The following is a 26,998-nucleotide window of genomic DNA, read 5'->3' as shown; positions in this document are numbered from 1 at the left end:
TATATATATATTTTTTTTTTTTTTTCATTATTGTAGGGCCATGTCAAAAAATACTTTCAGGCCTCACTTGGTGAGAACAAAAGACCATCTGTGATCAGAAACAATGCCACTGCTATCATGGCTTACAGTGATGTACAAAGACATGCTCCTATCCTGCGCAGGACATTACCCTGTGATGAAAAGAATAAATTCAACATAGAAAACATGTACAAATGTCCACACATGGCAAACAAACACTAAGAGACAAAGATCATACAATGCTGTGAAAATCTATTTGCCCTCCAACAAAGTTCTTCTGTTTTTGAATTTTGTTTCACACTTTGTTTCAGATCATTAAACAAATGTTTATATCATGCCAAAACAAACTGGTTATATACAAATGATGAGTTTATTAATTAAGAGAAATAAGCTATCCAAATCAATCTGGTCTAGTAAAGTAATTACCATCTAAACCAGGGATCTTTAACCCTTGTGTGTGCGAGGATTGAGGCAAACATGGAGGACTATGGCAAATGATACAAGTTTTACATGTGTGGGGTCTGTTGGACCCCATTTCTAAACACAAGAGTTAAATCCAGTTTTCAAGGGCAGGTGTCCTGCCACTTTTGGACTCAGGTGCTTCAACCCACCTGAGTCAAATAATGAGGTGATTAGCATGACTCTTGGAGAACTAGACTACATACCACATATTCAGTCATTTGATTCTACTGTGTAGCACAGCAGCCCTTGAGGTCTGGAGTTGAAGACACTCTGTATAGAACAACTCTGGTGTGGATCAAATAATCACTTGGTTTTGGTTACCTTGCAAGGGGCCCCTGGTACAGTTCACTTACAGTGGAAATGCAAAAGGACTAGCAAGGGATCCTGATTATGCAAAGGAACCTAGCGCATTAAATGTCCAACATCCAGAGCAACCTGCTGAGCAGCTTGTCTGTTGTTAATACTGGGCAGCAATTAGGTTAGGACATCTAAGTAAAATCACAAACCCCAAGTTAAAATGAGAATAATGCAACGTTACGATTGCATCAGAATTCTACCATATTAAAATATCCATTTGTCTGTTTAAAAAATAAGCAGGGATGAAGAAAAAATCACAGCATGGTGAAGTCAAATTAACAACATTGTTTAAAACCTTGTTTAAAATGGATACATCAACGGATTGTAGCACTTTTAAGCTGCTCAAAAAATGTGAATAAACTCATTATCTTTGTTCCTATGTCATCAGTTTCCAATTGTTAGGGAGCGCTATAGCATTAAATGAGAGAGTCTGTCGCAGAGGAAAAAAACACATCTATGGGGGAATTTTAATGCTATAATTCGAGAGCACGTATTTTCAGACGGGAAGCAGAATTTCATCTTTTTTTCTCAAAACTTTTAACACTTCTGCTTACATTTTCATTTTGAAAGCAGGACTTCATGTCTTCTCTGAACTTGTAATGCTTGTACTTAGAACTTATGCTCTTCTGCTAATTGCCTGTATTCATCCTCACTAACTTTGTTCAGCCTGAGATTTGCGTCTGCCCTCTCATGCTGTATCTTTGCAAGAGGTTTTTGTACTCTGCATGGATTATGTTACTGTAGCTCAATATGATAGGTGCTATCATTACTTTTTAGTTAATTATAGCATTTTAGCTCATTTTAGTTTTTTCATCGGCAGGGGCGCCGCCAGAAATCTTGGGGCCCCTTGACAAAACATTTGTTTGCCCCCCTACCCCCTGCTGTTACAATTTTTTTTATCTATTGGACCCATAAAAAGCGTAACAATTTTAAAGGCTTGTGTCTGCCTTGCTTTCTTTGGTTCAATTCTGATAATTAGCACAATATTTACTGCTCATGAATTTAACATCCAACAGTCCACATCCAGTATGCAAGTAGGTTGCTTAATTTTTTCTATTAGTTTTAGATACTGAAATGTCTCTCCCCTTGAGCAACAGTCAAAAGCAACATGTAACTACACATGAAGCAATCCAGACTTCTAAAAATGCTATGTAGTTGCATTTTATTCAAGCTTCAGTACATAACTTTAATAAAAAATGTTTTCTCCATATTTGTTAAAGTTGTCACGATGTCGTAGCAGTTTGTTATGAGACGGATAATCTGTGAAAACAATCARTSTCCTCCATCTCCTTCCTGAATTACTATTACTGGTTAAAGTAATGCACCGTTCTGACCAAAACAACCAATCAGAACCAGTAGGATGCTCTTAGCGCTGTCAATCAACCTCATTCACTCACTGCTAAATGTGCTAATGGTGGAGAAACAACTTGTCATTTACAAGAAACTGTTTATCTGCCATCATTGGTAGCTATGCTAACTAAACTGAGCATTCAGTTTGAATCTGCACAGCTCTGTGCTATGCTAGCTGCAGCATCACAAATCAAGGGGGAGGAAGGATGAGCAGCACCACATGAGATTGTGATTGACAGCACTAAAACTCTCCTGCCTCTGATTGGTTGTTTCTAGAGACCCATGGGAGAAAGCAGAGGAAATAGATTTTTCACAGATTACCTCATACCATACTGTCACAGCATAATGACAGTTTTAACAAATATGTGAAAAAACATTTTTATATAAAAGTTACATACTGCAGCTTTAATTTCCCTCAGGAGAGGACGGGTCAGAAGGGATGTGGGTTAGAGCTGCTACTGACTGACTCATCTATTGTCCCTGTACCTATAAAAGGTACAGGGACAAGTTAAATAGATGAATATGTTGGTTTTGTATGTTTTTTTTCTTAATTCATTAAAAGCTAGTGAAATGGAGGCAAACAGTAGTTTGTAGCTAAGCTAACTCGACTAAATGGTTGATAATCTCACACAGTCTAACCACCTCTCTTGGAGAAAAACTGGGTTATAAATTAACACTCTTGCCTTTTTCTCTCTCTCCTTCTCTCTATTTTGTTTTTGAAAACCTGATTTTATAACTTTTCTTAGCATCATAGTAACTGCCACAGTCGTTCGTGGCCGCAGCTTTTACTGACGCAGCTGCGTCACTCTCAAGAGCTCCAAGCAGGAACGAACCATTTCATGCAGATCCAGGGGGGTTCAGGGCAAATATGAATGTGTTTTTTGGTCTGGGAGGGGTAACATAAAATTTTTACTGCTAAAAACAATCTTTGAAAATACAATATAATTAATTTTGTATTTGACAAGATCCCGATTTTTATGTTATTTCTATGAACAAAATATAAATAATTAAATTGTGGAGGGCCCCCTGCTGGTCACGGCCCCTAGAATTGTCTTCACTTTTGACCCCTCTACCACGCCCTTGTTCATGGGTATATTCACCCTACGTATGAATTATTTTACTGTAGGTCAACATGCTAGTCCTAGCCTAGATGCTATGAACATATTTTTAGTTAGGTATAACATTTTTTGGCTAATTTAAATTTTTTCACATTGCATGGAATATGTTACTGTAAGTCAACATGCTAGTGCTGGCCTAGATGCTATCGCTAGTATTTTAACTAGTTTTAGCTTATTAACTTATTTTACCTTAAAAAGTTTTGTCACATTAGAGTTTAGCTTGGTAAGCACTGTTCTACACAAATGTCTCAGACTTTTTGGGTGAGATTTTTGCATTGGTTGAAAGTTTTTACTCCTCTTCAAGTTTTCCGTAGCTTTGCAGGATTATACATTGTTCTGCTGCTTCTGCCTATAAGTGTCTGCAAGTCTTCTGCAGTTGACTTAAAATGCTTCTGCAATTTTCACCAAGAACATTCAGTTTACAGCATTCCCACCGTATCTTCACAGGAAATGCTAATATTTATACTTTCTCATTGTTTTTCACTGGATTCTTTTGTTAACCTTTCCATTCTACTGACTGTTTCACACTGGATGCATATCCTAGTCCCTTAGTAAAAGTATTGTAAGTGCTTTTATGCAAAATATGCGTTTTAATTAAATATAAAATATAGAGCATCTTTTCTGAATTTGAATAACATAAAAACTTATTTTTACACAAGTCATGTTTAGATTTTGCACCAAATTCCAGCTTGTTTAGTGCTTACTTAGCTAATGTATAGTTGCAGCTCTCTGCTTCACTCCCCTACTAACATCTTTATCTGATACAAACTCAAAATACTGAAGGTATTTCTAGTTAGAAAGCACAGATCTCGCTCCTCTCTCCATTGCTGTTTATTTTTGCATTTCTGGCTGCTTGGTGTGTGCGCATCTACCCACCATCATCTGGCAAAATCACCCCTAATTAACAGAAGTTTTCTTCGCATAGTTATTCACAGTGACTTGGATAAGTAACTTTAATCTGATTACTGGTTTAGAAATAGTAATAGTAAGTTTACTCATTACTGAATAAGGTTATCAGATTAGTAGTTAGTAATAAACATGTTACTAACATCACTGTCTATCACGAAGGGTGCTTCAGATTTTGGTCAGAAATTCACCTGAAATGTGGATTCAGAGGAAATAGTATATCATGCCTGGCAGTTACTTCAGGATGACAGGGAGTCGTTTTAAATTCAAAGTTTCTCAAAAAAAATCCTGCCAACCAGCAGGCTCTTTCACAATCTGTTGTGAGGTAATGTACTTGGATTTGAATGTGCCTCTATTTCATGAACAGAAATATCAATATGTTATCTTCCTCAGACTTTTTTTCTGAGCAATAGTGTAGAAGTTAATTTCACAGCATTTATGAATGCTCACAAGATATGATAAAAAAAAAACAAGTCAATCACAGAGATGAAATTAAGTGTGTGATGTCTTTCTGAAGCAAAATTGTGAGTATCTGTATCATTGGTTGCCCAATGACAAGTAATATAAGCTAATTAGCTTATACCCACATGCGTGAGTATTATCTTATTGCCCACACATTATTCTGTTTTTGGCCATTGAAATCCATGCTATTCTAAATAATTACCTAGATTTTTATGAATGACTCACATTTTGTGTGTAGACTGACGCATACTGCAGAGGCCAGTGAGAGTGATGAATGGTGGGGGAGGGAGAACTGGATTGAGGTGTGAGACAGAGTGCAGAACAGCCCAACGGTTGGAGGGAAGAGGGGGTGAAAATTAATCATGTGAAGGCATAAAAATCAAATGCAATCCATAAATGGGAAAAACTTTCTGCTCTGCTCTTATCAATCCTTACTGACTTACTTTCGTTTTGTTTTTTCTGTTTTTGAGGTGGTGCAATTTGCCTTAATACGCTGATCTGCAATGTCTTATACACACATACACTCACACACACACACATGCAGAGGCAGCTCCGCCTCCTCTGCAGTGAAGCGACAGCCAGGGAGGGCAGCAATGGAGGAGCCAGCAGTGCAGCAAGAAAAAATAGAGAAATCACAGGAACAAGGGGAGGATAGAAGAAAGGCAGATTGGAAAAATGAATGCTCTTTCTCGAATTTGCTTAAACATTCTTGCTTTATATGTTGGTCATCTCCTGGAGACACAGACGTCATAGAAATGGATGACCGAGTCCTGGCCAAGGCAACCGAGATCAGAGTAAGACCGCAGCACCTGCCTCTGGTGTGTGCGCCTGACTGTGTTTTTTCTCTATCTGCTGGCTTTTTGTGCACCTTATGTGAGTTTTTGTTTTTGCATGACTTTGTTTAAATAATGCTAAAATGACATAGTTCAGATGCATAACAGTATGTACCTACTGCGTTTGCAGATCCATCACTGCATTTCCCACAGTTCTCCCATGTGATGTCATACATTCAGCTCTGAGCAGTAGGATTTAACTACAGACTTATCTTAATAATTATTCACCCTACCCTAATAGATGATGGCAGGAATAGATTGCACTCTTCACAACAGACCAATAGAAGATATGCAGCATTTTTCTGAAGGCAATTGAGAACCTATGCTTTCTTAAGAAGTACAGGCGGCTTGACCCTTTCTTGTAGACAGCTTTACCGTTTGACCTGTTGGTTAGCCAGGGGAACACTAAGGTATTTATTTTCATCCTCCATGTTCACTTCTTCTCCCATGATGGATAAAGGCTGTGATCTAAAAACTGTTTATCCTGAAATCTACATCGTCTCCTTTGTTTCTGACAGGACTCAAAAGTCAGGCATTTACAGAGTTAAAAAAAGAGGTGGTGCTGACCACCTGGCTAAAGACATGACCCTCCAGACTCTCAAACTGTCAAACAGTCATTGATCCAGGCGATTGTTGAGACCTCCATCTGTGTTTCTGGAGTTTCTGACAAAGCAAGTCAAGCTGAATTGTGTAAAATGCAGTGCAGGCAGAAATTAAAGACCATGATCCTCACAATGTTCCCTGCTCTTTCCAGATGACCAGGGGGTATAGAAGCAGGTGTTTAACTCCAACTTCAGGGCAATAAGAAACAGCTATTCAGGAAGCATCTCACTATTCTGGTGGGGATGGTTCTGTCCACACAGAAGTTTATATAGTCAATCACACACTCAGTTATGGCTCTGATGTCATCTCAATGTGGCTGGCAGTGAGTAGTCCAATCAGTTGCTTCAAAACAAGCCTGGAGGACCTCTTCTGCATCCTGTGACCATTTCCCAACAGTCATCTTCATCATGTTAATACATAATTCTGTTTTCCTTCTATCTCTTTTAGCTAGTTGCTAAGTTAAACCTAAAGGAAATGACATGTTAGGAAATGCAGCTCTAAAGAATGCCTTCTTTAGAGCGTAGCTTAGATAGAGGCTAACAAAGCAGATCACAAACTGTTCTTGGTTGTCATTTTGTCTTGCTAGCTCCTGAATGTAGCATGTGAAATGGACCAGCTGTATTTTGGTATTAAATGGAATTCATGAATTCAACTCATTGACTCTTTTTCTTCCTCATACAACAAGAACTTAGTATGGAGAACGGGTAATTCTCCACACTAACAGGTAGCCTTTTAATAAGGGGTTTGTCAGAGTTTGTTGCTCATTACGATGGACGGTAGAGATGGTTTAAACTTCCTCCTTCTCTTTCTCCTTTTTGCTCCTGCTCTGCATTCATGATGCCTCCGAGATTTCTGGTTTCAGCTGTGGTACTATTTCAGGTTTCCGAATGTTCATCAGCTGCTCCATGTTGTAAACTACCCTGTTGCTATGCTTACACATCATAACAAAATAGCAAAAATGTAGAAAATATTGCCCAAAATCAGCCCAACTACACAGTATCCAAACCAGAAGGAACAGTTGTCCAAAAATGTGATTTTTCTCTGAAAAGACAGGAATTAAAATTTGAAAGAGAGAAAAAATCTTATTGAAAGTACAGAGCTACTCCAATGTGCTGCCACCCTCAGAGTTGCAATTATAGAATGAAAGGAAGTTGGGATGTCTGTTTGGCTGGGGACAGGAGAGAAAGATAATGAGCTTGTTCCTGAAATTAAAATATTGTAGAATATATTGTGATCTGATCCGGTTTCTGCTTGAAGCTTGTGATCTTCTTAATCTCCGACAACACATTTGTGATATTTTTCTACTGCAACTTGCTCTCCAGCTTCTTCTTGTATTTTTGTAAACGTCCCTTGCCATCCATCCCCAAATGTTCTCAACTGGGTTTAGATCCGGGGAACATGCAGGATGGTCCAAAAGAGTGATGTTATTCTCTTGGAAGAACTCCTTTGTCAGGCGGGCATTGTGAACTGCAGCATTGTCCTGTTGAAAAACCCAATCATTACCACACAGACGAGGGCCCTCAGTCATGARGGATGGCCGCTGCAACATCTCCACATAGCCAGCTGCTGTTTGACGCCCCTGCACAACCTGAAGCTGTTCCATTGAAGGAAAACGGACCCCAAATCATGATGTGCCGCCACCACTGTGCCGTGTAGAAAACATCTCAGGTGGAATCTCCTTGTCATGCCAGTAACGTTGGAAGCCATCAGGACAATCAAGGTTACATTTTTTTCTCATCAGAGAAGACAACTTTCTTCCACCTTTCAATGTCCCATGTTTGGTGCACAATTTTGTGGTGTTGAAGAAGACGTGGCCTTTGAAGACGTTTTTTGTTTCTGAAGCCCTTCTCTCTCTCGCAGATGCCGTCTGATGGTTGTTGGGCTGCAGTCAGCACCAGTAATGGCCTTAATTTGGGTAGAGGATCGTTCCGTGTCTTGACGGACAGCCAATCGGATCCTGCGGCTCAGAGCTGGTGAAATTTTTTTGGGTCTACCACTTGCCTTTTTGTTCCATAACCCTCAGGATCATTTAAAAAATGCAAAATGACTGTCTTACTGCCTCCAACCTCAGCAGCGATGGCACATTGTGAGAGGCTTTGCTTATGCAGCTCAACAATCCTACCACGTTTAAAGTCAGTGAGCTTTTTTGCTTTTGCCATCAGGAGGTCTTGACAGTGTAAAGACTTGACAGAAAATGACATGGAATCCAGATTTTTGCACAGCTTTTGGCTTTTAAAGACTATGGTCTTAAACTTTTGATCAGCTTAAAAATATCATGTCTGAGTGTAAATGCAGTTTTCAGAAAATTCCCCACTCAAAAGTTCTTGTTTCTTGCACTGATTTTATCCTTAAACATTGTGAAGCTCTGCTTTGAACCTTCTTAAGATCAAATAGTGCAAAATGCAAATTCTTGCAATTTTTTGACTGGTCTTAAGATTTTGATCAGGAGTGTATATATATTCTGCAACATATTCATTCATGTCATTTATGTCCTCACTTTGTGGCTGGTATAGTGGATCTCAGTCTGTTGAACCAAACAACTAGTGTTGTAGTCAAGACCACAACAAGAAGTAAACAAGCACAAGGTCTGGTTAGGTGGTCTTGACTACAACACCAGGTAGTATCATATAATGATATACTTTGTTGGAATGTGTAAAAGACATGCACATGGTTGATGGATCCGTGTAGGTGGTCCATGTTAGTGCTTGCTAGCCTGCTGTATAGATGTGTTGCTTGACCCGATGTCATTATTTCAGCTAAATCGTTGATGTCTGTGTCTGTTTTTGTGTTTTTACAGGAGCTGGAAAATGCATTGGCAGTGGAGAACATGGAACTTCAGGAGCAGCAATCAGACTGTAAGGACTTAGAAGAGACCATGGTGAAATTTGAGAAACACAAAGAGAAATTGATCCAGCAGATAAAGGCAACCAGACAGCTCTGCTATGAAGAAAGTCAAAAGGTAACAGACTTGTGTAGCGTGAATTATTTGCCCATTACTATGGAAATGTATACAATGAGATTAATTTTGTTCTGGTCTGACCTAAGCTCCTTCTTCCACATGTTTGCCTTGTCCAACATGGCTCCTGGAAAACTGCAAAAAGTTTTAGTTCTAGGCTTTCTTTTAACGGCTTTCTTTTTGCACATTTGTGCAGTGATGACTAATAGTTGTTCTGTGGACAGATTCCTCCTCTGAGCTGTGGATCTCTGCTTTTGGTCCAGAGTCACCATGGGCCTGATTCAAATGTTTTGAGTTGTATAATTTTCTTTCTACTTCACAATTGTAAACCACCTTTTGTTGGTCTCTCACATAAAATTCCATCCATCCATTGATCCAGTTTCTGTACAGCCTTGTCCCTAACGGGGTCAGGAGGGGTGTTGGTGCCTATCTCCAGCAAACGTTTCAAGCGAGAGGTGGGGTCACCCTTGACAGGTCGCCAGTTCATTGCAGACATAAAATTTCAATTATATATATTAATGTTTGTGGTTGCAATGTGGCAAAATATGGAAAAGTTCAAGGGGTATGAATAGTTTTGAAGCCATTGTATACACAAAGGCATGATTTTATTGCTCTATTAATAATGGTGCTTATGTTGATTTGCAGATAAATTTGAAGTGTATATCAACTTTCTTATAACCTAATTCTAAGCAAAAACATTTTTTAAAACTGAATGAGCTTGTTTGTTCATAGATACTATCCTTGCAAGCAGAAGAAGCACAAAATGAGAGCCAGGTGGAGGAGTATGAAAGAGAACTTGCCCGAGCCCGATGGAGGCTGAAAAAGCTCAGAGAGGAGGTGAAGAGAGCAAAAAGGAAGGTGGAGGAGGCTCGAGAGAGAGACACTCCCCTCCAAGACTCCATCAGACAGTCTTATGAAGAGATCCTGCAGGTAAGAAGGAACAACATGTTAATGGCTTCTTCTGTTATTTAATTTCCTTTTGGGATCAATAAAAGTATTTTTTTAATAGAATTGAAATGAATTTGAATATAGGTGGTGGAAAATGTAACAGCTGTTGGGTAGATTGTCATACTATGCTGACATTCCAAACCTGATGATGATTTCCAATAGATAGAATGAAAAACATGTCATGTGTCAGGTTAACCTCTAAGTCTCTGAGTCTATTTTAAAAATACAATCTCCCACTGTAGGCAGGAGCATAACATAATAAAATGATTTTTTCCTCTTTAACAGATTATATAGGTGAGCACTCAGCTATCGGGAAGAACAGACCTGGTTTATTTTTTGGTCATGACTATAAAAAATTGTCACCTAGAGACCTGGGGACAGTCAGGATTTTCTGGCACTGGTAACAAGGTGGTGGTCATCACACCACTGAACAAAGGACTGGACCTCGTTAATATACATTATATTGCCAAACGTATTTGCTCACCCATCCAAATGATCAGAATATGGTGTTCCAATCACTTCCATGGCCACTGGTGTATAAAATGAAGCACCTCAGTATGCAGACTGTTTTTACAAACATTTGTGAAAGAATGGCTCGTTCTCAGTGAATTCCATCATGGAACTGTGATAGCAGCTGCATACAAGCTATGCATCACCAAGTGCAATGCTAAGCATTGGATGCAGTGGCGTCTGGAGTGACAAAAATGGTCGTATTTAAGAATAGTCAAAAATCCCCATAAACACATTCCTAAACCTTGTAGACAGCCTCCCCAGAAGAGTTGAAGCTGTTCTAGCTGCAATGTTGGACCAACATCATATTGAATCCTATGGACTAGGAATGGGATGTCACTTAAGCTCATATGTGAGTCAGAGCAGGTGAGCAAATACTTTTGGCAATATGGTGTATGGAAAAAGGAGTTCATGTCTTCATACAGCAAGCCAAGAATAGTAGTTTTGTCAGAGAATTTAAAAACAAAGTTCCTAGGGCAACTGCTGATGCAATTGTTTGTGTAAATAGAGAAGAAGACAGGAGAAGTAACACAGCCTTAGTGAACTCCAGTGCTAATGGACCTTGGCTCTGACAGGGTGTTGACTCTAACAAGCTGAGACATGTTTGTTAAAAAAATAATAAAACCATTCAATAAGAGGAGGAGTAAAACTCATGAAAAGGTCAAGTCAATTTAGAATGGTAATTTAAACAAACATGAATGTTTTTGAGCTGTGGGGAAAACCTGGAGAAAATCTATGCATGTAAAGACATAATACAAACTTCACACAGAAACACCTTGATTAAGGAATTTTCAAACCTTCAGAAGTCTTTTGCTGTAATGAGAAAATACTACAGTTCTTGTAGGGCAATGTTTGTAGGAGTTCAACCCGCAATTGGGTTGCTGGTTCAATCCCCGCTTCACCTGCCACTTCACCCACCTTGCCTACTATTGGTGGTCAGCAGGCCAGGTGGCGCTAGTGCATGGCAGCCTCGCTTCTGTCAGACAGCCCCAGGGAAGCTGTGGCTACCACCCAGTAGCTTGCCACAATGAGCGTGTGTATGTGAATGGATGAATGACTGTAGTGTGAAGCACTACACAAGTACAAAGCCAAGCCACAAGTCATTGTGATCCTTTTGCATGTCAAGACTGAAAAAATGACAGACATTTGAAGATATACTTAGTATTGTTGAGTAAACTTCCTCTGACTCCCTAAGTGTTAACATTCTTCTAACAACGCAATGGTGAAGAAGGAGGAGCAGCAGTAGTTTTGCAGTCAGGTTTATAAATTACACTTACATAAGTTACAACTGTTCCAAAATGAACAATAAACGGCAAACATGGCAACAACATCCCACATCATGAACCCTCTAGCACTTTGTGCTGGTTTGCTGTGTTTTTTTTCTCCAAATATGATATTGTGCATTATAACCAAACCTTTATCTCTAGGCTCCAAATGATATTCCAAAATCATTCCAAAAGTAATATTTGTTATTTAATGTAATTTTGCAAATCTAATGCTATTGTTCACTCAAGCAGGTCGAGAACTTAACCAGCAGCGTTGTGGTCAAAACCACCTAACCCGAGACCAAAACCAGAGTGTATCGAGACCGAGACAAGGCCAAGACTTTTAGGGTCCGAGACCAAGTCAAGACCAAGACCAGCGCCCCCACGCTACATGATACAATAAAATGTGAAATATGATCAAAGTTACTTCTCAAATTGATCTGAAAGATCTATATTCCCATAAAAACATCTAGATATTAAATGCTTAATAAATTTAATCAATATTAAATTTAACAAACTCTTTGTTCTGCTTTGCTTCCATCTCTGTGCTACAATCCGCGGTGGTCTCGTGCCATCCCTAAAAAGATAATGCCCTGGGTGTTTGTCCATGTTGCTCATGTCAGAAACCACCACCGTCTGCACCATTAAACATAGCAATTGAGGTAATGCCCTGATGCTCAACTATGAACACTGACCAAGGAGCAACAAGCAAGAAGTAACCAAGCACAAAATATGACTTATTTTCGTCATAACTTGTTGTGTATGGTGAACTGACAACTCCTCTGATGGTCGGACTTATAAATGCGCATGCGCAGGCATGGTACTCGCTGCATGTATGCTATTCTGACAGCTTACAGTAATCTGATAGAAAAACGGCCCTCAGTGACACTCCAGTCCAATCTAATAAGTAAAGAGCCGTGCAGAAGAATCGTACTGCTCCTGAATGTCTCATCACTACATTGCAGACTTTTGGACACAGCCTTGTCCCATATGTGCGTCAAGTCAGTCAACATCTTCGCACAATAATTCAGCGCAGTGAGTGACAACTTTTTTTCATCACAATGCTTATGTGTCTCTATTCAGCTAGTTTTGCTAATATCACATCAACGGAGCTTACCTTTCTTTGAGATACTTTTCTAAGTGACGAAAAAAGTTAGACGTAGTCCCCACTGTCTGTGAAAGCGAAGAGCTGCTGAGTTAGCTGCGGCCATCGGATTTCTTATTTATGCAGCGCTATTCTATTACTGACTATTAGACAGACATCTTCTGCCGCTGACAGAAAACCACTGCACTTGTCTTGGAGCGCCGCATGCGAGTGAAAGGTGGGGAGGGGGGAAACATAAACACGTAATTGGCAAGTCATGTTATTGGTTGGATTTTAATCAGTGCGTTTTGCATCCACTAAAAACAAAGATGTTAACAAATAAACTGGACAGTATGCTGTACGTTTAGTGATATTTACACAGTTGCGGTCTCGACTGGTCTTGAAATGAAATGCCGAGTCCTCAGCGCCCAAGACCGAGACAAGACCGAGACCAAATGCGGTCGAGTCCGAGACGAGACCGAGACTGTCAAAACATGGTCTCGAGACCAAGACCGATCTCGAGTACTACAACACTGTTAACCAGGACTGGAGAAGGAGCCGACTGGTCTTTAGGAGTAGGTAGTGCTGTGCCACCACCCACTATACATCCACAAAAAGGAACATGTAGCTCTAAAATTAATACACATACAGTCATGTGAGTAAATTAGAATATGCTTCCGATGAGGCTTATTGGACAATTTAAAGTTTTCTTTTGAAAATAACAACCTCAAAAAACGTTATCTCCTATAAGACCCACCTCTTTAGAGTTGCTTTGTACCATAATAAATGAAAAACTAACATTTTCATGTGCAATGATGGCACTTGGCAAAATATAATATTTCAGTTGTTAATTTTTGTGTTTTTCTGATGTAAGGCAGAAAATCACAAAAACTTTTTGTTTTTCAAGGCAATTGTTGCACATTTCAGCAACAACTCCCTTTTTGCTGAAATGTGCATTACAAATAAACCTGATTGATTGATTAAGATATTTATTGCTCATCTCAAACATATTGAACTTTATTTTATCATACATTTATCACGTGTTTGATAAATGTTGTACAGATACCCAAACTGTGGTCATTTACTGGAGCTTGTTCACTTTTGTCTTGTTGCAGGAAGAGAACACTCTGTGTTCTTTGTCAGGAGGTGGAGTGACACCTGACAGCCAGCTTGAGGAATCTGCATCCCCTGCAGACACAACTGAAGATGATCCTCTTCCTATGAAGCCATGGGGAAGAAGTCAATCACTGCCTGCTTATGCTGACCTAATAATGGTAAACCACAATAACCACAGGAACTTCACAGGTTCAACTGTAATTTAAAAAAGGTTGTTAGAAAGATTCTGTAGAGTGAAACGGTGCAATCAATTGACCAAAACAAAAAGCCACTACTAAGCCAACGTGCTTTTCATGAGTACAAGAATGAAAATCCAGATTATAAAGACGGATAAAAACAAAGGATTTTAACAATATTGACAGAAACATAGAAGTGTCAAAGTACTACTGTGTGCTAAAAGCAGGTGTAAACATATACAATTTTGATTTAGCTCTGAACTGAAATGGGGACGGTGGTACAAGGTGGGTTGCCAGTTCGATCCCCACTCTGCCCACCTCTGTCATTGTGGATTCTGTCTCCTTGTGTAAGACACTACCCAAGGAGTAGTGTCTTACCCACTACTCCTGATTGCCACCTTGCCTGCTGGTGGCAATCAGAGGATCCTCCTCCCAGAGGGGAGAAGCTGGAACTCCAAATTTAAAAGCTAGTATAGACAGTGTATGACGAGGCATGCTTTCTGGGCAATACAACAAATAAATATATAATTTTGGAAATGAACAAAAATGGGTTTAATTTTAGCCAGAAGGCGGCTAATCAACCAAAAATCAATTTTGTCAATTTGATTACATTAATTTGACAAATAACCAATTCATTTGATTGTTGGATTATTGGACAAATAGTTGCCAAACATTCCCAGAGTTTCAGACAGGAAATGGGCAGAGTGAGACGAGGGGAAAACAAAGGCTAGGAACTAAAACCAAGACACCTGAACAGAATACTTAACACTTCTATTTTGCATTAAGAACACGACATGACTGTTTTCAAATAGTAATATCATTGACTTTTAATTGGATGGGTTATCATCCACATATTATAGCCTTCTGAGGCAATCTCATCACTCAAAGCTTAATAATCTTGCAAAGGCATGGGAGGAAGAGATGCAGGAAGGAAAGAGTTGTGGGGAAATGGGAGGAGATAACTAGATCCTGGAAAATATAAAGAGGCAAAATATCAAGAGCCAATTCAAGTTCTGTTGTTCACTTAAAAGATTATCCACAGAGGCAACTGGACTCCTTTTATGATGGCAAGACTTATGTTATGTGATTCAGGCATGTTATGTTAGAGATGTGAGAGGACTAGAGGCTATTCCAATGAGAATGTGACAATACTATGAATCTGTGGGAAAATATAATCATCTTTTCAATACAATATTGGCCACAGAGTTTGCACAGAGCTTGGTTCCTTGGTTACAATGTCACATGGGCTCATGCTGTGTGACATTTCATGAGACACCAGTGTCCTCATGACTGCATGACTGCAACATCTCCCCCAACCTGAATATTTTTGGTCACCATGTCCAACTTTTTACTGATTTTCTGATGGCTATTTCCATCTGGATGATGTGCCATGTCACATCTCAAATCTTGTCAAACTGGTTTCTTCAATATGACAATGAGTTCACTTCACACTGATAAAGTCCACAGTCAAATCTAGATTTTTTTGGAATGAGTTGGAATGGGAGATGAGACATCTGCATCAGCTATGTTCTGTCATTAACAAGGACCCAGACCATTGAGGTCTGAAATCAGATCCATCCTGGTGAGCTACCAGAACATGCACTGACAAGAGAATCACAAAATGTTGGAGCTACACCAAATACTGGTTGACTGAGCAGCAACTCAATACATGAGCTATAAATCTGAGCTCTGGCTGATTTGACTACAAAAACACAATACACAAGCTAATTTGTTGCAACCCTTTATTTAGTCCATTAGGCAGTCACATACTAGCTTTGGTTTCATCCAGAGGCCCTGAGTCTCCTGTAAAGCCTTCTTTCTAAAGCTGTGGTCAATATCAGAGGTGAAACTCAGAGATGTGATGGGTGCTGCTTGATCTTCTAATGTCTGAAAAAAGAAAACACTCTATCAATACACTGTTAATATTTGTTTTTGGTATATGTTACTTATTTAATAAATGTAATTTATTTTTCAGGCAATATTAAAAGTTTCACAGTATACTACACAGTGCACATAAACCTCAGAGTAAGCCATAGCGTTATACAGATAGTTCACGTTAGTTTTACAGACTGACATGAACAAAAATGTTGTAGTCATAAAAAACAAACCTCTGAAAAAAAAAAACTATAAATGTAACATTTCCATTTTATGTAAGTTTGCTTGCTTGTGTCTTACATTTCCTAATTTCTTTCTGTTTTCTGTATCTGATTGACTCTACCAGGGGGCTGGCGATTTATCTTTCTGTAATAATCTAGCAAGTACTAGAGAGGATGATGAAAGTGGGAGCAGCTCTACAAAGGTGGGATGCTTATTACTTCAATACTAATTGCACAAAGTTTAGCAAAACAATTATTACTTGCTACACACTTAAATACCATTTAAAGAAGTTCTGACATTTAAAATCATAAACATATTCTAGTAATCCATACTGTTAAATATACTGTAATTTCAGTTATGTCACAGTGTTACATTAATGTAAAGCACAGTATCAGCTATGATGACTATTCTTGCTCACTGTCTTGTTTGGTTTAAAATTTTGATGAATTGTTGTCATGTCAACAGGAAATGGATAGATCAGACATGGAAGAAGATCCAGAGAATGGCAAGATCCTCAATGAAAGGAATAATGAGATGGAAGAAGCCCCTACTCTTAACCCAACCCCGCTAAATCAGCTGGACTTCTACCAAGTCAACCTGTTTACTTACTGTCAGACAGACAGTACGTATCTAACACACAGCTCAAAGAAAGTTTACAGGATTTCTTCTCCTGGATGCTATTTTTCTTGAGTCTACAAGAATATGACACAAGAGCAACAAGCACAAGGTCATTAATGGAATTTACTGAAATACCTCAGTTTCATTTCAAATACAAATTAAATTCAAAATACTTTATCACAAAGGGAAATTAAATGCATTTAATAAAGGTAAGATGAAGGGGAATTAATCATTTGACAGGGTCACCATGAAATTTAAGCTGACAGACATTTTAAACATAGGCAACAAAAAGACGAGCCCAACCCTCATGATGTTACCTTGCTGGCTGGCAGTGCTGAATCTCTTCAAGGTGTTATGGTCTGGAGAGTAACTCCTAAGTGGTCCCCAACCTTTTTATTACCGTGGACCGGTCAAGACTTGGAAGTTTTGCTGTGGCCCGGGGGGGCGGGGCGTGAACCGTCAGATAAGACTTCTGCATGTTGGTGTTCCCGCTAAATCCTGAATATACCCAATTTGGTTGTCTTGGCCTTTTTATCGCAGCCTGTGGGGTTTTTCTCTGACTGGGAACTAGAATACAACCTGCTGAATGTGACAGGTAGCCAATCAGAAAGCGCGATGACATAAGATCAGAAAGGAATCCCAAACAACTGACATATCGCGAAACTGAGAGTCCGGTGGATATCGGAGATGATATGTAGAAATGTTCATTATTATATTTAAAGGTCATTATTATATATGTTTATTCAGTTAAAAATGTTGAACTATGAAAAAATATATTCCCCTCCAAATCGTAGTGCAGCAAATAGAACGGCTGCTCCCCTTATATTACTTTAGTGAAAATTTTAACTCACGATAATGACTAACGGAGCCCTGAGCTTGTTTCTCTGCAACCAGACGGTCCCATCATCTGGGAGTGATGAGCGACAATGAGACCTGAAGTGTTGCTTATATCCACAGCCTGCTTGGTCTCTACGTGGTGAAGCAGTTTGAAGCTTCATAGCTTCATTAGCAGCCGGTCGCCTCATGTTACGCAGAGCGGCTTGTAATGTGGGACTCACCTACCGGTCTGGGATAAATGCATTCTCTTGTCTCTTCTCTGGGCCTTTTCCGCTTTGCAAAGAAACTTTCCAAGGACATCTGATCTGTTCCTTACTTATTTTGCTGCTTGTGGGCTCCGTGTTGGCGCGCAAGTAACCGAGAGAATCCGGTTAAAGGATTTTCAAAATAAAAGATCCTCCAGACTCAATACATAAAACGGAAATTTTAATTATTTCTTGCGCGGCCCGGTACTAATTGGTCCATGGACCGGTACCGGTCAACAATGTGAATATAATTGTTCAGACCACCTCCGAAACCAGAGCACAGTTGAACAGGTTATACACATTACGTTAGGGTCACGGCTGCATATCCCTTATTGGCAGGATTCAATTATTGTAGAGAGAGAGAGAACGCATTTGTGAGAAAACATTGCTATCTTAAAACCTTTCTTGAAATGAGACAAATTTCTTCTTGTTCTTAATCTTTATTGAAGTTTAAAACAAAAGAAGGTACACATTGTACAACAGCTGAAAATCTGAAGAATTTAAACAAAGTAGCCCACACTTTGGTTTGTTTTGAAGCAAGATGGGGTGACGGTGATGTCATCGGCCAAAATTATAACTTTTAATATTTCAGAAACCAAAGCTGCACAAACGAAAACTTTAACGGCACAAACCTGCACAATCGGAGCACTAACCATTCAGACTATTTGCTTGATTTTTTGACGTGGGTGGGGTGTCAGCTTAACACAGCAGTTGGTTTGAGTATTTCAGAAACTGCTGATATACTGGGATTTTCACACCCAACCATTTCTAGGGTTTACAGAGAATGGTACAAAAAAAGAGAAAATATCCAGTGAGTGTCAGTTCTGTGGTCACAAATGCCTTGTTGATGTCAGAAGTCAGAGGAGAATGGCCAGACTGGTTCGAGCTGATAGAACAGCAAAAGTAATTCAAATAACCACACGTTACAACCGAAGCATCTCTGAACACACAACACGTCAAATCTTGTGGCAGATGGGTTTCAGCAGCAGAAGACCACACCAGGTGCCACTACTGTCAACTAAGAACAGGAAACTGAGGCTACAATTCACACAGGCTCACAAAAATTGGACAATAGAAGATTGGAAAAATGTTTACTCCTCTCGAGTTTAATCAAGGCTTAACGCAGTTCTTGTTTTCAATAACCATTTATTGTGGACACTTCTTATAAAGTCCTCAAAAATGCCGTGAGAATTAAAAAGGTAACACAAACCATTGACATTAGAGGAATAAAACGTAAACTTCTTACAATCAGCATCTTCAGCTATAATGCCTAATGTTGCTCTAAGTGCACCAGTCAATCTTTACCCTGGGCAACACATGGTCCATGGAATGAAACAAAAGTCTCCCTACACATTCGAATGCACCCTAACCAAAACCAATGAGCATCAACACAAAGCTACTAAAAACTATTAATGTTTTATCTGAAATAAAATGTAACTACTAGGGCTGAACGATGTATCGAGTATACTTGATGTATCGCGATATTTTCAATTTTTTTTCAATTACGATAGTTAAAATTGCTATATCGCAACTATCGAGTATAAATTGTCATTCAAATAAACTTTCGCCGTCAAATTCACTGCGAGTATGGTTTATCCGACACCCTATGAATGCATCACTAGTCCCTTCCCCGTCCCAACCTTAAAAATGTCTACCAATCACGCTGCGCGGAGAAAACAAACAACATACAGGTCCTTCTCAAAAAATTAGCTTTTTGTGATAAAGTTAATTATTATCTGTCCGAAGTAGACATAATCTGTCTACTTCGGACAGTAGAACAGAATAATCCTTTTTGCACCATTTGCATCCCTTTGGCATGGGGACGCTGAGAGAGACACATCTGTTTGTCATCAGTGATGTGTCAGACCTGAATTGTGTGTGGCAATTGGCAGCTGCGCACACACATAGCAATTTACCTCGTTCTCCTCGTGAGCAGTCCTGTTCATCAGCTGCCACCACAGGTTGGTGCTGTAGTCATGTGGGTGGAAAGTGAGGTCACTTCCTCCTTCAAACATCAGACATGCTGCAGTCACAGCACAGTAGGAGATCCATCTGGCATATGGAGTCTCCATTGCTGCTCGGCGCGCAGAGATGTCAAAACCCTCAAACTAAAGAGTGAGGATGCGTCGAGTTTCTTCACTGCCGTTGAGACGAACYGCCCTATTGGTCAGGAACCCCTGTGTAGCCAGGCTTCCCTGCCACTCAGGATTAGCGGTCCAACACTCTCTGCAGCTTGCAGTGACTGAGATGTATCCAGCTGGGTCTTTCAGCAATCTTTACAGCTGTTGGTGTTGTCATCAGCACCTGGAACGGTCCTTCCCACCGTGGACTCGCCCAGTTCTTTCGTTTGATGACTTTAACGTAGACCCAGTCTCCTGGCTCAATGGGAGCGGCCTCCTGCCAAGGAATCTGCCAAGGAATCAGAAGGCAGTAAATTTGTACTGGACACTTCCTTCAGTGTAAGAGTTCCGATCATATAATCTGCTAATGTTTGTTCTTCATCTGCTTTCTGCAAGTCTGGAGCAAACAGAGGCAATCTGTAAGCTCTACCATGAATTATTTCAAAAGCATGATGGAACTATTTCAACTCATTTAGAAAAAGCATCAATCATTTAACAGTATTTGTTAATTCAAAAGTTCATAACAAAAAAATKTATGTAAGAATTTTTTAGTAGTTATATAGTATTGCCTCACCATTTTCCCCTCTCCCCCCTTTTTACACATGGCATTGCCCATGTGTCACAATCACTTTTGCGTCAAATAAAGTCTTTGSRAGGATTAATAGTTAATTCAGGTGAACTCACAAGTTTATTGCTTTTAGAAGATCCTTTAGTAAACAAGTCTTTTAATTACAGGTCTACCTTTTGTTTTTTTGTTAAGTTCAACAGCTTTCAACATTTCTATTTTATTTCTCTAAAATAAAAATGACCATCTTTAATTTAAACCAAATCTCAAATCCTCTAATTCAAGATTTTTCTTTTTGAATATCAAACAAATCTAGATTAAAATGTTTTAGACTGAAATCTAGAAAATGTTGCTTTTACTCACAATCATCAGTTTTTAGTAGCCATTTACATCTCCCAGGTTGCTTAAAGTCTCAGACTTTCACTTAACCTTGCATTTCAGACAAGTTAACAATGTAATTTTTTTATATTTTAAATTAAATGGTCAATAATTTCTTCCTTTACCCAATTTTGTAGTAAAATTTCTCTCTTCTCATAATAATTTTCATTCATCCCAATATAAAATACACAAACACAAAACCAATTTCAATCAATTTGTAGATTATTTACAGAATTCAACTCTAAGTTAAATGTTTCAGTTAAATGCAAATAAATACTTCATAATATTTCAACACTGCAATGTCAATTATTTTCAACACTTAGAGATGTTTAATTTAGTTCCAAACTAGCATTTATTATAAAGAAAATAAAACATTTGCAAATCATGGGGCTGCACAATGGCACAGTTGGTAGAGCTGTTGCCTTGCAGCATGAAGGTTCTGGGTTTGATTCCTGGCCCCGGTCTTTCTGCATGGAGTTTGCATGTTCTCCCTGTGCATGGTGGGTTTTCTCCGGGTACTCTGGTTTCCTCCCACAGTCCAAAAACATGACTGTCAGGTTAATTGGCCTCTCCAAATTGCCCCTAGGTGTGAGTGTGTGTGTGTGTGTGTGTGTGTGTGTGTGTGTGTGTGTGTGTGTGTGTGTGTGTGTGTGTGTGTGTGTGTGTGTGTGTGTGTGTGCATGGTTGTTTGTCCTGTGTGTCTCTGTGTTGCCCTGTGACAAACTGGCTACCTGTCCAGGGTGACCCTGCCTCTCGCCCGGAACGTTAGCTGGAGACGGGCACCAGCACCTCCCGACCTCACTAAGGGACAATGGTGTATAGAAAATGGATGGACATATATATATATACCTAAGAGTGATGAGACAGTTCAATATGACTAAATATAAATGCACATGCAAATATATGAATCAATAAATAACCTATAAATGAGTGCAAAGAAAATTAGAATTTATTAGCTCAGACTTGGGCATTGTAAAGCCTAATGCTACAGGCAGAAATTATTTTCTTTGGGGCTCTGTGGTGCACTTTGGCAAAATGAGTCTCAAGCTGAAGGAGTTCCTGTATCCTACCAGCATGTCTCCAAACTGGCATAAAAGAAAATGGGAAAAGATGCTTAAGAGCATCTGAGGTACTCAAACGGCTTGGGAAGCTGGAAAAACGAGTGTCATTGACCAAAGTAGAGCAACCAGCACAGTTTCCTAACTATAGAGCACTATGGTAGTAGCAACAAACACTGAGGCTGCTTTGCAACGTAGTTGCCTTGGTTCAGATGCTAGATGCATATAGATTGTTCTCAATATGCTTATAACAAGCACTGCAAAAAATGTTTTCCAATTTCTTTCTTGCCTTGTAGATGATCTCTTCAATGAGGACCTGTTTCCTAAAACAGACTCATCTGGTAAGGAACCATCCTTTCTTAAAAATCTAAATAACCTTTCTCATTAGGACGAAATTAAACACAACAAAGCATTTCTGATCTGAATCAGTTTGCAGAAAATACTTTTACATTTATAAGACATAATTTTTTTCTCCTAATGTTTTTAACCTGTTTAAATGATTATTTGTTAAATCTGCCAGGTATATATTCATATTTTCTACTCATTTTTCAGACGGTTTTGCCTCAGACCCTTTCAAAGGCAGTGACCCTTTTGCAAAAGATATTTTCTTTCCCAGTATTAATGACGAGGTGGAAAATGAGGCAGACACCAGTTTGTCATGTGCAGAAAACAAAGCTTCAACAGGAACTCAGTGCTTTGAATCTGAATTCCCAGATGAAGATAGTGACATAGAAATCAGCTACAGCAGAGAAGACTTGGATGTCATTGCTGTTGTAGATGATTCCAGTGGATTTAAACCCATTCAGAGCTCATCAGAAGAGTTCATGCCAGGACCAACCCTGGAGAGGAAGTGTCCAGGTCAGCATTCCATAGAATCAGACCCGAGTGGGTATGAGCTGGATCTCTGTTCTGCCTCCTCACCCTCTAAAATAGAGTTCCATCATGGATTTCTAGCCCAGGAGGCTACCACTGAGGACACGGAAGGATCACAAGGTAAGAATACTTTAATCGGGTAAAGTTAATTTTTGGTCTTTGTAAGGGGCAGAAACTGAAACTAATTTTTGATTATAGTTTGAAAAAATCAACAAAATCTCTTATTTTAAAATTCATGTCACAAGATGAAGTAGGTTTAGAAAATTTGTTAATTCCAGATTTTACATTGAAAAACTGAACTGTTCTGGTACAGAAATTGGCATGGATTTCTCCTCAAAACTCTTATTGAAAACTGAACTGATATTTCAGTGATGATTTGATTGTTTACGCAATTTATGAAAGCATGCCTCATACTTTCAGAAATCTACACACAAATAAAAAAAACACACAATGGACAGAACACTTCAATTCTCCTGAAAAATAGAACTTCACATTGAAAACATTCTCTTAAAATTGTGTTTTGTTTTCAGAAGACACATCCAGGTATGATTAGACATAAGAACCAGTTGGACACTGATGTGCTCAATGTAAAACTGATGAATGGAAAACACCTCTCCATTCATCATAATGACTTAGGCCTTTTGTTCAGTGTGACTACACACAGTAAATACAGTGTTACAATACATTTTAGAATATTGTTTTTGTACTCAGAACACAGACACCAACAAATATGTGTGAATTTTCCCACAAAAAAGCCATGTACACACTGTACATCCCAACCAACACAAAGTTGTAGAGACACTGATCTACATACAATGAAATTACTGTATAGACCAGTGTTTCTCAACCTTTTTTGGGCCAGCGCCCCCCTAGCCCTTATCCAGGTCCCTCACCGCCCCCCCCCCAAGGAATTTGTGGGCTACTTTGCACTGACAATTATTTTATTATTAATGTTACTATCACTATTGTAGATGTTTTGAATCGGCGCACCGATTATGTTTTCCCGTACATTTCAGCACGCCTTACGCTCCTTCACCTCACGCACAAAACGGGGTAAATGTAGCGAGTTTTGCCCTAAACGTATCGGCGTCTGGAGGAAGAGGGCTCAGGGGGGGGAGGCGAGCGTATGTTTCTACTCTCCTTCGTGGGGGGCGCCGATTTATGTTTTCGCATCCACCTGAATAATGTGTAGTTGCGCCCCTGCCCATGGCACTTCAACAATATTATTTTACCTTTTATCTGGAAATAGTGTCTGTTTATTCTTGCCATACAGTCTCTGTATTAATTATTGCTCTAAAGGTCTTGCCATACCAGTTTATTCCTCTGTATTTACTTTAGTTTCTTAGTTTATTCTTGCATTTTGTTCTTCATTCATTTCAATTTAGTTTCCTATGATTATTATTATTATCCTCTCTTGGTTTATTACTATGTCCACTTTAGTTAATTTCCTGTTGCTAGATTTATTTGGTCGTTTATTGACCATCAGTAATCTTCACTCCTCACCTGCTGCGCCTCCTAATCGTCATGTGTTTCACATCATGTGTTGATTTTTCACTGTTCAGCGTCGGATTCTCTGTTTTTATGCCATAATTCACATCTAGTTTGTCGCTACGTTTTGCCCGCTTCTCATGTTTCAGAGTTTTGCGCAATGTGCGCAGCGTTTTTTTTTAAAGCCCCTAAGGTGCAGAGCGGTTGGGAAACATATCGATGGGGAAAAGTCAGACTGACATAAACCTTTTAAAACAACGGAAACAATTTCGGTATTCTGATTATTGAAATTTAAAAGTGCTGTGGTACCGTTGTTCTATCACCCCCGTTTCATACCGTACCACTTACAGCACTGGTGTTAACGCTACAAAATTAACACTCTCTATTGTGGTATCACCCATGGAGGGATTTCTTTATTTAAATGGATTCATTTTTCACAGGGATACAAAGTGAGGGTATCATGATTTTAGCAATTACATGTTTATAAGAGCAATTTTTTGTTGTCCTTCCATGGAAGCGGGCAGTTTTGAAACGGAAATAAAGCACTTTTTAAGTTGCTGCTTTGACATGATCACAGAACTGCCAAAACATATGTACAAAAATACCATACAAAGTGAATCACAGCAACGTCATCAGCCGGTGTAACGCTGAACTGATGCGGTGAAGCTACCAGTAGCAGGAGAACGGAGCTGCGCCAAAAAGCTAACAGAAGCTAACAAACACTGAATAGAAGAAGAGCTGCCATCGATACAGTTGCAGCCAAGTATGATTTAATGTTACACAATACAGTTTTACCAAGTTGCTCAGTATAAACTGGCATTGTTGTGGATTTAAGGTGTAAATTTTACCTTCGACCAAACGCCCCCCAAAGGCATCCCAGTGCCCCCCTTTTGTAAAAATGTCCGCCAGCGCCTCCTGCCGTCCTCTGAACGCCCCCTCTGGGGCGGTACCGCCCACGTTGAGAACCACTAGTATAGAGTAAAAAAAAGTGCTGCATTGACTGTTCGGACTGGCCACGCCACTTCATCCACATCACAGATAGTAGAGGAATCCAACATAAACAGTCCAGCAATGAATGTCGTCAACTGCAATATCTCCACATTCATCTTTCATAACTTACAATAGGGGTATAGGCATTTCAATCTGGAGAGACTCAAACGGAGAAAGAAAGCGATTAAAAGAGTTTAATGACAAAATGAACATAAAAATAAACAAAGTCCTTTGGTGTTCAGTCCCCGGCTGGGGACGTCGAGCTGGACTTCGAAAAGCTCGATGAACATTCCTGATGCAGCATAGGAATGTAGACCCCTCGGGGCCTATACTGGTGGTGGCGGTCGGAGGATGATGAGGCCTGAGAGCCGGGAGCAGAAGGTGGAGGTGGGGCGGAGGTGGGTTGATCGCAGCTGGTGAGCAGAGGAGGCCATGAGTGAACGTCCTTTTGAACTGGAGCCCAAAGGATGATTGGCTGGAGCGAGGCTTGGACCGGCGCTGATAGGTCCAAGTTGCAGAGAGGGAGGCGCTGATTGATGAGGCAGGTGCGACTAGAGATTCTTCCAGACTGAACTTTTGTCAAGACTCTATTTCAATTTGGAGAGACTCAAACGGAGAAAGAAAGCGATTAAAAGAGTTTAATGACAAAATGAACATAAAAATAAACAAAGTCCTTTGGCATTCAGGCTCCGGCCGGGGACGTCGAACTGGACTTTGAAAAGGTCGATGAACATTCCTGATGCAGCATAGGAATTAGACCCCCAAAACGGGGGTACGAGAGGTATTAATACAGGGTTTTGAGATGGAACTTGGGGATCGGAGGAGGCGAAAATATGGAGGAGGTGACCGAGGAAATAGAAGAGGAGGTGACTAGGGACTCGATAAGGAGTGAGATGAATAGGGGCCAAAGGGGACGCCCCAACGCGATGGTGATTGGCTGCTGGGAGATGTAGGCCAGCAGGGGTTGCCGCGAGGCACCGAAAGAGGGGATGCTGGTAGATGAAGGCCAGCTGCTTTTTCGCCTGAACTGTGCTGCGCTGGAGCAGAAGGGAGAGAAGTGATGGGCTAGAGGAGAAGGAAAGTAGATACATGTACGGAGAATGCAGGAAGAATTTATTTTATTTATTTTTTAATAGATGTGGTGATGAAACAGACAAGGTGACAGGAGATGTGAGGAAGAGGTTACCTAGGAACGATGAGTGGGATATATAGGGGCCAAAAAGGGACGCAGCAAGGCGTTGAATAAGAGGTAGCTGGTGGATAAAAGCCAGGAGGGGACACCGTGAGGCGTAAAATGGTGGAATGCTGGTGGATGAAGGCCAGCAGGGAACGTGGGTGTCAAATGGTGGGATGCTGGTAGATGAAGGCCAGTGGGGGACGCCGAAGCGTATGATGGTGAGAGGCTGGTAGATGTAGGCCAGCTGCTGGTGACTGGTGCAATAAAAGGTGAGGTGCTGGTAGATGAAGGCATAATGAGGGTCATTTACGGGGAGGGATGATGGTAGATGAAGGCCAGCTGGGGACGCTGTATGGCGTGAGTGACGGGATGCTGGTAGATGAAGGCC

General features: G+C 39.9%; 1 protein-coding gene across 3 annotated transcripts in view; it reads left to right on the top strand.

Annotated features, from left to right (window-relative positions):
• Window positions 1-5,214: 5,214 nt before the first annotated feature.
• Window positions 5,215-26,998, top strand: part of LOC103479233 (uncharacterized) — a 32,249-nt gene continuing 10,465 nt past the window's right edge. Inside the window, exons 1-8 of one of the 3 annotated variants that reach the window (XM_008433547.2) lie at window positions 5,215-5,467; window positions 8,907-9,068; window positions 9,798-9,995; window positions 13,988-14,146; window positions 16,386-16,463; window positions 16,727-16,883; window positions 22,379-22,423; window positions 22,635-23,075. In XM_008433547.2, coding sequence (XP_008431769.1) covers window positions 5,267-5,467; window positions 8,907-9,068; window positions 9,798-9,995; window positions 13,988-14,146; window positions 16,386-16,463; window positions 16,727-16,883; window positions 22,379-22,423; window positions 22,635-23,075 — 1,441 coding nt within the window. In that variant the 5' untranslated portion in view covers window positions 5,215-5,266. Of the gene's footprint in view, window positions 5,547-8,906; window positions 9,069-9,797; window positions 9,996-13,987; window positions 14,147-16,385; window positions 16,464-16,726; window positions 16,884-22,378; window positions 22,424-22,634; window positions 23,076-26,998 lie in introns of all 3 variants that reach the window. The other 2 variants (XM_008433546.2, XM_017310184.1) reach the window with 2 other exon arrangements.

The sequence above is a fragment of the Poecilia reticulata genome, linkage group LG17 (genome assembly GCF_000633615.1).
Source record: "Poecilia reticulata strain Guanapo linkage group LG17, Guppy_female_1.0+MT, whole genome shotgun sequence".
Taxonomy (NCBI): Eukaryota; Metazoa; Chordata; class Actinopteri; order Cyprinodontiformes; family Poeciliidae; genus Poecilia; species Poecilia reticulata.
Note: the sequence above shows the minus strand (reverse complement) of the source record. Positions and strands in the feature narration are given on the sequence as shown.